Source organism: Hyaena hyaena, unplaced genomic scaffold (genome assembly GCF_003009895.1).
Source record: "Hyaena hyaena isolate Hyena2069 unplaced genomic scaffold, ASM300989v1 scaffold_164, whole genome shotgun sequence".
Classification (NCBI taxonomy): Eukaryota; Metazoa; Chordata; class Mammalia; order Carnivora; family Hyaenidae; genus Hyaena; species Hyaena hyaena.
Window position 1 is genome coordinate 2420676 of NW_024080796.1, and position 16244 is coordinate 2436919.

General features: G+C 34.1%; 1 protein-coding gene across 4 annotated transcripts in view; it reads left to right on the top strand.

Annotated features, from left to right (window-relative positions):
* The window catches only part of LOC120236879 (activating transcription factor 7 interacting protein), a 112874-nt gene that overhangs the window by 71368 nt on the left and 25262 nt on the right, over positions 1 to 16244 (top strand). For all 4 annotated transcript variants that reach the window (XM_039239938.1, XM_039239937.1, XM_039239935.1 and 1 more), the window contains 3 exons: positions 3648 to 3713; positions 12521 to 12597; positions 13214 to 13302. In XM_039239938.1, the coding sequence (XP_039095869.1) occupies positions 3648 to 3713; positions 12521 to 12597; positions 13214 to 13302 (232 nt within the window). The remainder of the gene's footprint in view (positions 1 to 3647; positions 3714 to 12520; positions 12598 to 13213; positions 13303 to 16244) is intronic.

Here is a 16244-nt window from a genome sequence, read left to right on the forward strand (position 1 = left end):
AAAGAAGATTATTATATGTTCCTCTCCTATGCTAAGAAAAAAACAACAGTTAAAACTAAGCCCCACGAAGGAGGAATGAGTCAGTAATTAATAAAATAGCAAAAAAGCTGAACCCTTTTTGAATATTGAGCAATGAAGACAAAAGCTTATTCTCTATAGACAACTTAAAAGCAGGCTAATTTTTGATCTATAAATGTTGAGTATAAATAAACTGCATAAGGATTCAAAAATGAGACAAAATACGCAGAAGACAGTAAGAGAACATCATTATATACAACTTAAAAATTTGTTTTTAATGTTTACTTTTGAGAGAGAGAGAGAGACAGTGCAAATGGGAGAGGGGCAGACAGAGGGAGACACAAAATCCAAAGCAGTCTCCAAGCTCTGAGCTGTCAGCGTAGCACAGCACAACACATGGGGCTCAAACCCACAGACTGTGAGATCATGACCTGAGCTGAAGTTGGTTGCTTAACTAACTAGCCACCCAGGTGTCCCTATACAGCCCGATACCTATGCAGCCCATTTTATTTAGGAAGGAAGTAGAAAGCCTAAAGTTATAAGGAACTCTGTTAAATTATAATCAATATCATATTTAATAGTGGTTTGTAGAAATATTTCCACTGAAGTTGAGACCAGGACACAGATGCCTGTTACTACTACTAGAGTTTTGGTGGCAGTCTTGGCAATAAAATAATGATAGGAAAAATAAGATTAATGATTGGGAACTCAATAGAATTATCTTGGCAAAATATTGAAATAGTAGGAAATTTAGAAATTACCTGGTTGAATAAAAACAGTCTAACAGTTTTTCTGTAGAAGAACTATCAATAATCAATGAGAAAATAGAAGAAGATTTCACATATGGTAGATATTTAAAAATAATTAAGTACTTAAGAATAAACCAAAAAGAATTTTAAGACCATTATGAAGCAAAAAGACAGAAAAAGGAAACCTGGGTCAACAGTGATATACCATGTTCCTAGACAGAGAGACTTGATTTCTTTTCAAATTACTGATTGTATAGATTCAGAATACTCAAATTTCAAGTGGATTTTTTTATAGAAATGGAAAAGCCATCAATACACTTTGGAATATAATATTCCATTGGTTATGGTTTATAAAATGCCATTTTAAATAATTTTAACTGAAAATCTCTTTTTCACTTTTTCTTTTGATCCCTATCCTGTCCCTGCCGCAACAAGTAAATCTGTGGTTGCCTAATCCAGGAGACAGTTTTGAATAGTGGGTACATGTGTCCATTTGTTCACCAGCCTTTTTGGGTGCTAATGTTCTGTTAAGCCAGACTTGATACATGATTAAGTCCTTTCTCAGTTATTTCCTAAAAGGTTCCTTCATACGTAAGGAGATCCCTAGTTTGCCTGGTTTGTTAAATAAGAGTCAATGTGTCTGAATCTTACCAATTTATGTTACCTATATTTAAGCCCTACCCTTATGCCATTATACAAGAAATGTATAGATAAATCTAAGGAAGAAACCATGAGCAAAATGAAATAAAAGTAGTAAAGACATAGTAATAGAAGATGACTTTCCTGGACTAAAAAATGACTTGTTTATATAGTTTTTTGAAAATTTCACATAATACTTGCCAAGATAGAGTCCTAATCTTAGACACATGATGACAGATATTTTGAAGTATAATTTTTAAAAATTGTACAGTTTCCTAGATTAAAATAACAACAAAAAGGCTGGCCTTTGATTTCTTTTTTATAGTATTAAATGGCAGAGGCATTGAGTCGGTGTCCAGAGTTTGGTTTTATTTGTCTAATAGTTTAATTTTTAAGTGATAAAATTCTTTTATTTTTATTTTTTTTAATGTTTATTTGTCTTGAAAGGATGGGTTGGGGGAGGGGCGGAGAGAGAGAAAGAGAGAGAATCCCAAGCAGGCTCTTCACTGTCAGTATGGAGCCCGACATGGAGCTCCGTCTCATAAACTGTGTGATAATGACCTGAGCCGAAATCAGGAGTTGGGTGCTTAACCGACTGAGCCACTCAGGTGCCCTGATAAAATTCTTTTTAAAAAGTAATTAAGTACTACAGATATATATGACGTGAAAGTGAAGTCCTTCTTTTTACACTCTCCCTCACTGCCTGCCACTACTAGCCTCTAGAAGTAATCACTTTTAACTTTGGTATTTATTCCTTCTAGACATTTCCCCATATGTATATCAAAATGACATTTTAGTGTAAGTAAAAACAGTATAATGATACCATACAAAGTATTCAATTTACAGAATATCCACCAGATAAATTCAAGAATGAAAGACATTCTTGTATAAATTGGGACAGAAGACACTTGCCCATATATATTTCTTGAATAAGTTACATGAAATATTTTAGCCATAGAAAGGTAGATTCATATTAAGTATATAAAATTATGCTGTATGTCTTTGGGTGTTAAAAACATGCATAAATACTCAAATCCTGAGGAAATTTTCATCTTCAGAGTCCCTAGGTGATTGATTGCCTAGGCTCTGTCAATGGACTTAAATACTTTGTTGACATTTGCAGTCTCCTTCAGAAGTGACTGCTTTCTGAAAGAAACTTTAAAAGTAAATAATACCATTTTCTTTTTGTGATATGTTTATACTGGATAAAAGAAATTTTCTGGAGGAGTTCTTCCTTGGGCAGGCCTCATGAACACACTCAAGTTTAGTTTAAATTTCTTGAAAGTATATTTAACATAAAATGGCAGCAGCAGTTAACAGCAACAAAAACAGTTGCGTATCATCACATCTATACCTTAGTAAAAGCCTGAAATACAAAATATCCATGTGGTGATGTGTTTTTTCTGTTTATTCATTTCTGTTTTCTTAAATTTTCTATGAATATGTATTTGGGAAAAATATGTGATCAGGCAATTTATGTAAACAGTATAAGTGATTAATAAATTAATTTCATTGAAATGTTAATGGTAGCAAGGTAATGTTTTTGTTAGATTATTTTAAATTAACAATATGAAATTAAGTGTTTCTGAAAAGAAATCATTTAGATATTTGATAATTATTCGATAATTTAGATATAAATTATCATTGAGATAAGAATAACCATTTAAACAAGAGTTATTCTGTCTCAGAAGTTACACCCGTGTGAATACTACCCAAGGAAATAATCTGAAAGAACAGAATTGTTAATTGCATTGTTATTTGACTATAGCAATACATTGAGAAACATTGAACATTTCCACTGGGAAAGAGAGTATGTAAATAATGATTCAATAAATTATACATCTATCCACAAGCAGTATTGGCATTGGATCTTTTATGACTTACAGGTGTGTCAATATAGAATTCTCAGAAAATTGCGTGGTTACAACATATTAAAAGTACTGAAAAAATCCGCACAATTATACATGTTTAGAAATGTACTAGTTTGTGAGTTCTAGGAGGAAAAATACTAACCTTCTAAAATTAAAAGTGTTTACCTCAAGGTGTTAAGTTCAAAGGTCATTTTCGTGTTCATTATAATTTTCTGATTAATATATTTTACAATTAGCCTGCCTTATTTTCTTTGCTGTTAGTTATCTTCTGACAATCCTTTTATTCATAGGTTTCTTGTTATGTATGCATGAGTTGCTTTTTGATACCATAATGTTACTTGATTTTTGTTTCATTTTTGCTTTTTTTTAGGCCAAGATAGCAAGGTTAACCAAACGCTTTGGAGCAGCCAAAGAAGATCTTAAGAAAAGACAAGAAGTAAGAATTTCTATTCTTGTATAATTAATATTGAGCTCTAAGTGGTACTCCGATAATCTTAGGAAATGGTGAGATGGGAAGAAATTCTTCTTTTATTACAGGTCTGAAATTTGTTTTCCTACTTTGTATTTCCTATGTGTTTTTTCAGGAGCTGCAACTCTAGAACTAATTATTCACCCTTTTCTAATCCTCAATTACTGTTTTCATATATCAACACATATCTATTTTATAGTATTCTTAACTTAAAGTTATAGTATAACTTATAGTATTCATAACTTAAAGTTATGTTTCTGTTTCATTTTTAAAATTTTGTTTTTGGGATTATCTTACCATGTTTCTTTTTACATTCTTGCCAGGGTCCTATTTTTGTCTCTTATTTCCTCCAAGGTATGTTAGTGTTCCGTTGCCTGGAGTAGCCCCTTCTCTTCTTCGCTTCCCACGTAGTAAAGTGCAAAGATCAGAGCATAACATAAAACCCCAGTGTAACGTCTACCTTGTGCTTTTTGTTATTTCCTCAGTTATTCGGTAATACATATATTTTTAAAGAATATTTATTTATTTGTTTTGAGAGAGCATGAGCAAAGGAGGGACAGAAAGAGAGGGAGAGAGGGAATCCCTAGCAGGCTTCATGGTATCAGCGCTGAGCCTGACGTGGGGCTCAATCTCACGAACCCGTGAGGTCGTGACCTGAGCTGAAATCAAGAGTCAGATGATTAACCAACTGACTGAGCCACCGAGGCACCCCTGTAATACATATTTTAATATAGCACTTGTGTATTGCATTATAGTTTTTAGTTTAATTTCTTTATTTTCCTCTTGACTTTTTTTCTATTTGGGCAAGTTACATTTCTTTGCCTGGAGAGCTCCATTGCCTGGCACTTACCAATTGCCAATAACAGTTATTTCAGTAGTAATTGTTACTGTAGGATTTTCCGGTTTTCATTCATTTTCATATCTCCTTTATGTGACTTTAGGTAAAAACCATTTTGAAATAATTATAGATTCACAAGAAGTTGTAATAATACTACCTAGACTCCTGTGACTTTTTCACGTAGCTTCCCACAGTGGTGAAAACTTGTAGAACTGCTGTGCAATACCAAAGCCAAGATATTGATGTGATTCTATTAAGTAGTCTGTAGACCTTAATAATTTATACAAAATGTAGACCAGTTTTTTTATTAATTCATTGTACGTATGTGTTTGTGTATGGGTGTGCCGTTTGTGCAGTTTGAACCCATGTACAGACTTATGTTAACCTCCACCACAGTCAGGATCTAGAACTGTTCCATCACCATGAAGGGGCTCCCTCATCCTGCCATTTTATAGTTTCAGCCTGTCTCATTTCCCATACCCACCCACTCCTGTCCCCTGGCAACTACTAATCTGCTCTTCATCTCTATATTCTTTTTACCTCACTTTTCCAGCTCTGGTTCCTCTTTTTTTCTTGAGCAACTGATCGTTTTTATCTTTCTTCTACACAGACTAATCTTACCAAACCCTCCTTTGACCATACCCCCCAATTTTTTTTTTACTATAGCTTCTCTAATTATATAATTAGTTCTTGGATTCTGAACTCCACTTTGTTAGCTTTGTTTTTTTTGTCATAATATAAAAATCAAGGTATTTAGTTTCTTATTAGGAAATTGATGTAAACCTTTTTTTAAGCCTTTAAAACAAATTTTTATAATGTTTATTTTTGAGAGAGAGAGAGAGAGAGAACGAGTGGGGAAAGGACAGAGAGAGAGGGAGACACAGAATCTGAAATAGGCCCCAGGCTCGGAGCTGTTAACATAGAGCCTGATGTGGTGCTCAAACCCATAGACCACAAGATGATGATCTGAGCTGAAATCAGATGCTTAACTGACTGAGCCATTGAAGTGCCCCTGCTTTAACCTTTTTTATTTGCTATACTTGAACCAAACAAAGGGCTTTGTAATTTTTCCTTTGTTTTTGTACAGTGTGAATTTCTACTTTTTCCCTTTTATCCTTGTGTCTGATCTAAGCAGCATACTGCCCACTGTATACTTTTCCAGTGTTTGTGAGTGTCTGATTTGTCTTCAGAACTATTTTCTAGTTCTGTAGGCAATCTTTAAGGAGTAAAGATAAAAATATTACAGTCCCTGAATAGTTTGTTATGGAGAGGTAAAAGTATAATGGAAATGACAAATACTGTATAATTCTTCAAGGTTGGAAAAGATTAATTTGAACAATTAGAGCATGTGGTACTTGAAGAAAAATATTGAGATGGTCTTCAAACTTCCAAATTTTGTTCCTTCCTCAATTAGCTTTTGGTTAAGGCCAGTTTTATATGCCAAAACTGGGACATCTTTCTACCTATTCCTGTTAATATTTTTTCCTGTAAGAGTGATTTCTAGAAATCTCAAGAATTTGTTCTTTTATGCCCTAATTCCCTTTAACGATGTTATCCACTATAATTTTAAATCTGTGTCATGCTAGAATTTGAAAACAGGCAAGATGCAGAATGAAAGTTTAGAACTTAGTTCTTCCCTTATTAAAATAAATAAAGAAACAAAAATACTTTAAATACTTTTCTTCTATTTAGATTTGCTCATTGGTCCTCTGATATTGAGTTAAAAACAAACCCCATCATGCTAGTTTGTCTTAAAACATTTCCTCTTTTAGTTTTTAAAAGCAGAAAACCCTCATAGGCAGTTTACTAGTAAGTCTACATTTATAATATAATCTGTGTTACTGCCTTAAAACTGCTCTCTCTAACTTACATCTTTTCTAGTTCTTACTATAGAAGAAATGTAAAGATATTTCTTATCCTTTATCTATGAAAATCAGTGATTTAATTGATTCAGTAAAATTTAAGATTAAATCTAAATTCTACATTTGAATTTTTTATTTAAAAATATTTTTGTTTTTGTTTTAATTGTGGTGCAAACATGTAACATAAAATATATCATTTTTAACTTCATAGTTAAGTAGTGTTAATTAATAACATCATTGTGTAATAGATCTTTAGACATTTTTCTTCTTGCAAAACTGAAACTCCGTACCATAGAACAACTCCCAATTTCTCCTTGCTTCATCATTTGGATACTTTTTGTGTTCATGATTTGACTACTCTAAATACTCTTAAGTGAGATTACATAGACTGCTCATCTGTATTGTAGCATGTGACAAGATTTCCTTTTTATTTTTATTTTTTTATTTTTTTATTTTTTATTTTTTTTATTTTTAAAGACTTTGATTTATTTCTAGGAGAGAGAGAGAAAGACAGCGTGAGCAGGCGAGGGTCAGAGAGAGAGGGAGTCACAGACTGAAACAGGCTCCAGGCTCTGAGCTGGCAGTCAGCACAGAGCCCGACGCGGGGCTCGAACCCACGAACCGCGAGATCATGACCTAAGCGAAAGTCGGACGCTTAACCGACTAAGCCACCCAGGCGCCCCTAGGATTTCCTTTTTAAAGGATGAATAGTATTCCACAATATGTATATAGTGTATCCCATATTTTTCTTACCCATTCATTTATTGGTGGATATTTGGGCTGCTGTCATCTCCTGGCTCTTTTGTGAGTAATGCTACAATGCACAGTGCTGTGCAGATACCTCTTTGAGATCCTGGTTTCAAGTCTTTTGGGTTTCTACCCAAAAGTGAAATAGTAATTTTGATTTTAGCTTTTTGAGGAGCCTCCATACTTTTTAATAAAAGAGACCACCCCATTTTTCATTCTTACCAGCAGGGAACAGGGTACCAATTTCTCTGCATTCTTGCTAACACTTGTTATTTTCTGATTTATAATAGTGGCCATGCTAATGGATGGGAGGTGCCATTTCATTGTGGTTTTGATTTGCATTTCTCTAATAATTAGTGATGTTGAGCATCTTTTCTTATGCTTGCAGTCCATTTTGCATGTCTTTAGAGAAGTTTTCAGGTCCTTTGCCTATTTTTTAATTAGGTTGCTTGTTTTTTTAATGAAATTGTAGGACTTCTTTATGTGTTCTGGATATTAACCCTTTACATCAGATATCTTATTTACAATTATTTTCTCCTGTTCCACAGATTTCATTTTTGTTCTGTTGATTATTTCCTTTGATGTGAGGAAATTTTTAAGTTCAATGTAACCTCCTTTGTTTTGCTTTTTGTTGTTGTTGTTGTTGTTGTGGTTGCCTGTGCTTTTGTTGCTATATCCCAGAAATCATTGCAAAATTTGATGTCATAAAACTTTCTCCCTGTGTTTTCTTCTAGAAATGTTTAGTTTTGGTCTTCCATTTAGTTGTTTGATTTATTTTGAATTAAATTTTGTATGCTGGTGTAATGGTCCAGCCTTCGTTCTTTTGTATTTGAACATTGAATTTTCATGCCATTTGTTGAAAGACTGTCTTTTCTCCATTGTGTGGCCTTGGCATCCTTGTTGAAAATCACTTGACCGTATACGTAAGAGTTTATTTCTGGGATGTTTATTCTGTTGCACCATGTGTCTGTCTTTATGCCAGCACCACACTGTTTTGATTGCTATAGCTTTGCAACATGTTTCGAAATCAAGAAGTATGAAGCCTCCAACTTTGTTTTTATCTTCCAGGACTGTTTTCAGGGTCCCTTGAGATTCCATATGTCTGTTTGGTCCATTTGGTCTGTGATATTAAGTTTTACTATTTCCTTACTGAATTTTTCTCCAGATCATATCTCTGTTATATAGAATGATGTATTGAAGACTCTTACTGTTGTTTCTATCTGTTTTTCAGTTCTGTGAATTTTTATGTCACTTGGAAGCCATGATGTTATGTGCATATTTATTAATATTGTATCTGGTAAGGTCAGTTGATGCTTTTATCATGTCCTTTTTGTCACATGTGACATTTTTTCACTTTAAAAGCTCTCTTTTGTTTTACGTAAGTATGGTCACCCCTTCTCTCTTTTGGTTATCATTTGAATGGAATACCCATTCTTTTACTTTCGACCTTTAGATCTAAAGTGAGTTTACTTTTAACAGCATATAGCAGGATCTTGGTTTTTATTCATTAACCCAACGTGTGTCTTTCTGTGGAGAATTTAATCCATTGGGATTTAAAATAATTTCTGTAGGGAGGAACTTAATTGGTATTTTGTTAATTATTACCTATTTGTCTTGGAGCTGTTTTGTCTCTTTTTTTCTTGCTTGCTTACTTTCTGTGTGTTTTGTTTATTTATTTACTTTTTTAGTGACAGTCTTTAATTTCTTTCTCATTCTCTTTTGTGTATCTTCTATAGGAATTTTATCTGTGGTTACCATGGCGGTTACATAGACCATTTTAAACTGGTAACACATCGACTTCGGTCACATTGAAGATCTCTAGTCTTTATGTCTTATCCCCACAGTTTTGTTATTGGTTTTATTATATTGCTTTATAGTGTGTGTCCTTTAACAAAAATGTAGTTATTTTTGTGCTTGAATTCTATAAAAGAATTAAATGTGATTTAATGTACCAGCTTTATAGTAATGCAGGGTTCTGTATTTGTGTATCTACCTTTACCAGAGAATTTCATCTTTTACGTATGCTTTCTAGTTGCTGTCTAATGTCCTTTCATTTTCACTTGCAAGACTCCTTTTAGCATTTTGTTGTATTGTATTATAGCTCTAATGGTCACAAATTTCCCTGGCTTTTTATTTATCTAGGAAAGTCTTAATTTTGCCTTCATGTTTGAATGAAAGTTTTGCTTAATACAGTATTTTTGTTTGGTAGTTTTTTCTTTCAGCATTTGAATCTGTCATTGCACTCTCTGTTAGCCTTCTAGGTATCTGCTGAGAAAGCTACTGATAATCTTTGGGGAGCTACCTTGAATGTGATGGGTTACTTTTATCTTGTTACTTTCACAATTCTTTATCTGTGACTTTTAACACCTTGACTCTGTTTTTCAGTGTAGATCTCTTTGAGTTATTCTAGTTGGAGGTTTCTGAGCTTCTTGAATTATCAGTTTTTTTCCCCTCAAATTTAGGGAGTTTTTGGCAATTATTTAAAAAGACTTTCTGTTCATTTTCCCTCTTCTATTCTTAGATTCCTATATTTGTTTATTGGTCCTTTAAGTGTTTTCTCATATCCTTTGAGCTCTCTTCCCTTTTTTCATTCATTTTTCTTTTTGCTCCTATAACTTGATAATTTCAAATGACTTGTCATCAAGTTCTGCTTAGTACAGTCTGGTATTGATGCCCTGTAGTGAATTTTTCATTTCAGTTATTCTTCAGATCCAGAATTTCTTTTGGTTCTGTTTTAGAGTTTCTATTTCTTTGTTAATATTCTTATTTTCTTCATGCATCACTTTTCTAATTTCATTTAGTTTTCTATCAGTGTTCTCTTTTTACCGCACTGAGCATCTTTATGTCATTTATTTTGAATTCTTTAATGGGTAATCCATAGATCCTCATTTCTTTAGGGTCAGTTTCTAGAGATTTATTTCTTTGGTGGGGCCATATTTTCCTGTTTCTTCTTATGTCTAGTTCTCTTATGTTGAAATTTGGGCATTTGAAGAAACAGCCATATTTCCCTGTCTTCTCACAGTATATTTATACAGAGAAAAACCTTTATTATTCAGCTCAGGTTGATACTCTGGGAACCTCTCAAACCTTTTCTAGAGATGTATTTCCACTGAGGTTGTTTGTGTAATGTCTTATCTGAAGAGTCTTGTCTGTTTCTACTTGGGAGCTCCCCTCTGGCATCTGTCTGTCTTACATATTATAGTTTTGGTTTTATAAGCCATTGTTTAGGAGGTTCCCCCTGCTCTGTCTGTGCTACTACAATTTTTCTGGTGCTGTACCAAGCTGATAGGCTTAACTTGTTCTCATGTGACCTCTAGATATACAACATGTACCACTTCCTTCAGGTCAGGTGAAACAGAAACCAGTACCTTAGGCAGTTCCCTGAAAAGCCATAATGTTGCATGAATGTTCCACTCTTCTCTTTCCTTTTTGAAGGAGAAGCCACAAGTGAGGAATTTTGATTGTGCCATTCTGTGTTGGGAGGGGTTTGGGGTATGGGAGGTAAGTGCAACAGACTTTCTTACCCACTACAATGCATCTCTTCTTGGCCTCGCTATTGCTTGGGGTCCTATATACCTCTTGACTGGTTTCTAGAATTCTGGCAAAGAAAATTTGGTCTACCCCATGATGGAAGGAGGCCATACTGTGTTCTAAGCCAGTTGTGTTTATTTATTATGCTTTATTCATTTTTCTGTTTTTCTCCATGAAATGTTCTTTGCCTTCATCTTAACTATTTTCAATGTACTAATTACTCAAAAGACCTATATGAACATTTTCCTCAAAAAGTTTTTTTAAAATTGGCAGTGCACAGTTACTTGAATTTGTTTTTCTATTTGTTTCATATGTTTTTGTTCACAGATTTTAAACATCTTTAGAGCAATATATTGTAACTTTATTTTTTGTCTCCTCTACACGTGTAGCTAATACAATGCCATAACTTGTTGATGAAAATTATCCTCTTATCCTATAAAAAGCATCAAGATTTGTTGATTGAGGGGCGCCTGAGTGGCTCAGTTGGCTAAGCATCCAGCTCTTGATTTTGGCTCAGGTCATGATCTCACTGTTCATGAGATCCAGCCCCATGTTGGACTCTGCACTGTTGGTGCAGAGACTGCTTGGGATTCTCTCTTTCCCCTCTGCTCCTCCCCTGATTGTGCACTCTTTCTCTCTCAAATAAACATTTTAAATAAATTTAAAAACTTGTTGATTGAAAAGAGTGATTAGTAGCATGTACTTGATGTAATCTTAAAGCACTTTTTAAAATATTTATTATTGGGGCGCCTAGGTGGCTCAGTCGATTGGGTGTCTGTCTTTGGCTCAGGTCCTGATCTCATGGCTCGTGGATTCAAATCCCACATCAGGCTCTGTGCTGACAGCTCAGAGCCTGTTTTGGATTTTGTGTCTCCTTCTCTCTTTGTCCCTCTCCCACTCATACTCTGTCTCTCTGTCTCAAAAATAAACATTAAATTTTTTTTAAAGATTTATTATTATATTTTATTAATCTTGAGCAGAGTTATTTATATTTTTTAAGAAATAAATAATGATAGTGTAATTACTGATAGAATCCCAAATAATGCTAATTAACATGTATAAGAATTCTGTTTGTTGGGGGGAAAGCCTGAAGTAAGTTGATACTTAAGTTTAGAATTGAGACATCTTTTTATGAAATTACAAGTTGCCTAGTGGCAAGTATTTATTTTTTAAACAATAACTGTAAAAATAATTTTGACTTGAGAATATTGCTTTGTGACCTTAGGCACCACTTAATTGGTATTCCTCTGTTTTTGACAAAGAATAAATATGTACCTTGTTTGTTGAGTTTCTGTTGGTAATTTGGTGCCTGATATGTATGGTATATAGTAGGCATTCACTAGATATTTATTGAATGAGTATGTCTAGTTATTCTTTAGATTCATATTATTAATATTAATTAGCATGTAAACCATTTTTCACATTTTATCTACTCTTAAAAATTGAAGTATTTAAAAAAAATTGAAGTATTTAAATTATTATATTAATCTTTCACATAATAAGCAGTTGTTTCAACAGGTTAAGTAATTTGTTTAAGGCACAACTAACAGGTGGCAATGCCAAGATTCAAATTCTTGTCACATTTAGTAATATTTTCTGCTATATTATGGAAGTAACAGATAATATATTGAGAAAGCGTACAAGGTTTTTTAAAAATATTAAATTGACTTCAGATGCACAACATAATTCAACACATATACATTATGAAATGATCATAGTAGGTCTAGTTAAGCTCTTATTTTTAAAGATCCCTTTCATATTGGGTTTTATTTTACCTGGGTAATTTTTTCTTCCAGAATCCACCAAACCCACCTGTATCACCAGGAAAGTCTGTAGTTGACGTCAATAGCAATAATAATAATGTGGCCTACAGGTGAGAATTGTAAATAATTTATCAGGTTTTTAACAGAACATGGTTCTGACTTTCTTAATTTTACAAGAAAGTTTTGGAATGTATTCCTAGTTATTTTTGTAGAGATGTTTGGTATACTAAATTAAATATTTTTTTGTATTTGTTTTGTTTTGCTATAATTGTTCACTTGTGGCTACTGGCTTTGCTAATTTATTATAAGGCTTTCTTTAAAGGTCATTTAAGATTTGACTTGTGCTAAATAGTATTCTTTCAAAGTAAATGAGAAGAGCGTTGATTAGGGATAATAAGAACTAATGTCTACAGATACTAGGATATACATTTGTTTTTTTGGCAAAAATGTTGAGGACATTAGAATCTAAGACTTCCTTAATGCCATAGACCCCAGCATGCTGAGGTCTGTGTGCCGTCTTTGCCTCAGCATCCTCATTTGCACTTTAGTGCTACAGTACCCACATGTAGCCACCCTTTTCTTCCTATGGACCACTGCTTTCTCTATTCATAAATTGATGTCTCCTGAATGGTATTTGCATTGACTGTGTGTGTGTGTGTGCGCGCGTGCGCGCGCGTACGTATGTGTACATATATATATACCATATGTGTATATATTTTTTTGTAGAAATGCAGGCACAGTGAGACAGATGCTCGAGTCCAAAAGGAATGTAAGTGAGAGTGCACCACCATCCTTTCCAACCCCTGTGAATACAGGTAATATTTTTAAACACCAAAGTTTTCTTAGGAATTAAAAGCTTTGGTTCTCTGTTCTTACAATTTTTTTTTTGAGATTGAAATGATCTAAAGAACTGAGCATATCTATCTAAAATTAAATGATAAATACAAAGTTGTATTAAAAATACTCAAGAAAGGGGCACCTGGGTGGCTTAGTCGGTTAAGCGTCCGACTTTCGCTTAGGTCATGATCTCGCGGTTCGTGGGTTTGAGCCCCGCGTCAGGCTCTGTGCTGACTGCCAGCTCAGAGCCTGGAGCNCTCTCTCTCTCTCTCTCTCTCTCTCTCTCTCTCTCTCTCTCTCTCTCTCTCCTAGAAATAAATAAAACATTAAAAAAAATACTCAAGAAAATATAAAAATTCAAGTTTAGTGGTTCTCAAACTTTCTGGTTTCCATATCCCTGTATAATCTTATAATAGTATTAAGACTCCCAAAGAACTTTTGTTTTTATGGCTTATACTAGTTGATATTTACTGGAAATTAAAATACAAACTCTTACATGTTTATTCATTTAAAAATAATAACAAACGTGTATCATGTAACACAAATAAAATATTTGAATGAAAAAATAACTATTTCCCAAGCTTAAAGCAATTAGTGAGAAATGTTACTGTCTTACAGCTTTACAAATCTGTCTTGTACTTAAAACAACTGTCTTATACTTAGGACAGTTGAAGATAGCTAGATTCTTCTGTCTACCTCTGCATCCAGTCTGTTGCAATTTGTTGTTTTGGTTGAAGTATTTGAAGAAAGTTCAGTCTCATACAAATATGTAGTTGGGAAATGGCTAGCCATGTTAGAGGATTTGTGGATATTCTTTGACACAGTCAAGTAGTTAATGGTTAGTTGCAAAGTAGAACATGAAACCATACCAATGAACTTTTCTAATTTTTTCATTAAAGTCCATTTGTCTGTCTTGGTTGGATCTTTTACTAATATTATTCATCAATCATTTGGAACATACTCACTGAGTTATGTAAGACTTCCATTATTGACACCTCTCAATAAACTTTTTAGAAATCACATTGATTCTGGAGCGCCTCGGTGGCTCAGTCAGTTAAGCGTCTGACTTTGGCTCAGGTCATGATCTCACAGTTAATGAATTTGAGCCCTGCATTGGGCTCTGCGCTGACAGCTCAGAGCCTGGAGCCTCCTTCATATTCTGTGTCTCCCTGTCTCTCTCTCTCTGCCCCTCTCCCTCTCGTGTTCTCTCTCTCAAAAATAAATAAACATTTAAAAAAAAGCATTAAAAATAAATAAACATCAAATTGATTCTTGTCAGAAATGTCTGAAAATTTGGGAAGCTGTCATGGTGTTAGTGGCAGATACACATTTTTCCAAAGTTCTTATTTTTGTTTTAAAACTCAAATTGTATTATTGCCAATAAATACTATTAGTTGTTTTCTTTGACTGCCAGGATTTATTTTCAAGAAAAGGTTTGTTAGGGCACCTGGGTGCTTAGTCGGTTTAAATGTTTATTGTTTTTGAGAGAGAGAGAGAGAGGCAGGCATGAGTGTGGGAGGAGCAGAGAGAGAGAGAGAGACACAGAATCCAAAGCAAGCTCCAGGCTGTGAGCTGTCAGCACAGAGCCCGACGTGGGGCTCAAACTCACAAACTGCAAGATCATGACCTGAACTGAAGTCGGGCACTTAACTGATTGAGTCACCCAGGTGCCCTGAAGCATCCAACTCTTGATCTCAGCTCAGGTCTTTATCTCAGGGTCATGAGTTCAAACCCCGCTTTGGGCTACACATTGGGTGTGGACCCTACTTTAAAAAAAAAAAAAAAGACAGATAGACAGACAGGAAGGAAGGAAGGAAGGAAGGAGAAAGAAAGAAAGAAACAAAGAAAGAGAGAGAAAGAGAAAGAAAGAAAGAAAGAAAGAAAGAAAGAAAGAAAGAAAGAAAGAAGAAAAGAAAAAAAGAAACTTTGTTAAATACCCAAGTGTGAATAATCACACTATCATGCTTTCAAGTAAAAATGGCCTTCTGTGAAAAAGATTGTTAGGTTAGTTTTATAACTCAAACAATAGTACAAGCATTTTGCCATGAGCCAGACATGCTGCTTTGGCATGCAGTGATAATTATTGTTGTATATTTCCTATTTTTTCACACAGAATATTAAGTCCTATACTCAAGGGCTGAGATTTAATAATAGTTTCTACTACTTCATCATGGACGTTCTTGAGTGGAACTGACTTTATTTTTTACTGTGAACGTTTGGGGATAAAAAAATCTATTGACAGTTTGGTACCACTCAGTACCTTGATTTTTGTACTGAGGCATCAAGAAGTTTTGATGTCAAAATGAAGTCAGCATTGCTTTTGCTCCATCAGTGCAAATATTTACATGATGAAAAATCAAGCAATGTCTTATGATTGTTATGAAAATAGTTTTGGCATTCCCAGCTCCCTGTGAGGGTCTCAGTAATCCCCACGTGTCCTCCCAGATAACACTTTGAGAATTGCTGCTCTACTGTGCCTGTTGTTTTGGAGAGAAAGAAACTTGGTCATCAGTTTGAAACCTGTTCAAATGAGAATAAAGATAAATAGTTGAACCAAAATTACTATAAAACTTTAGTGACCAGCATTTTGATTTTTTTTTCTGGTTTTGGTATTAACTCTCTTATTTCTTAATTCATCTCCCATCTTCAGTCTGTTATTTCCCAAATCGTATAATGCCATCAGAGTGTCAGTAGAGGTAGCTTCCCCTTCCTGATTCCTCCCAGGTAATTCAATAAAACTTAATCCACAGATAGAGGTTTCACACATGGTCCAAATGATAAAATACCATGACCAAGCTTACTTTATTCATTAATAGTGACGATTCTTACTAGATTGTTTGAGTTTATATATTGTCATTGTTATAAGGCATTTATGTTTTTACTGTCATCTCAAAAATATCTGTACAACTTCACCAAGTTC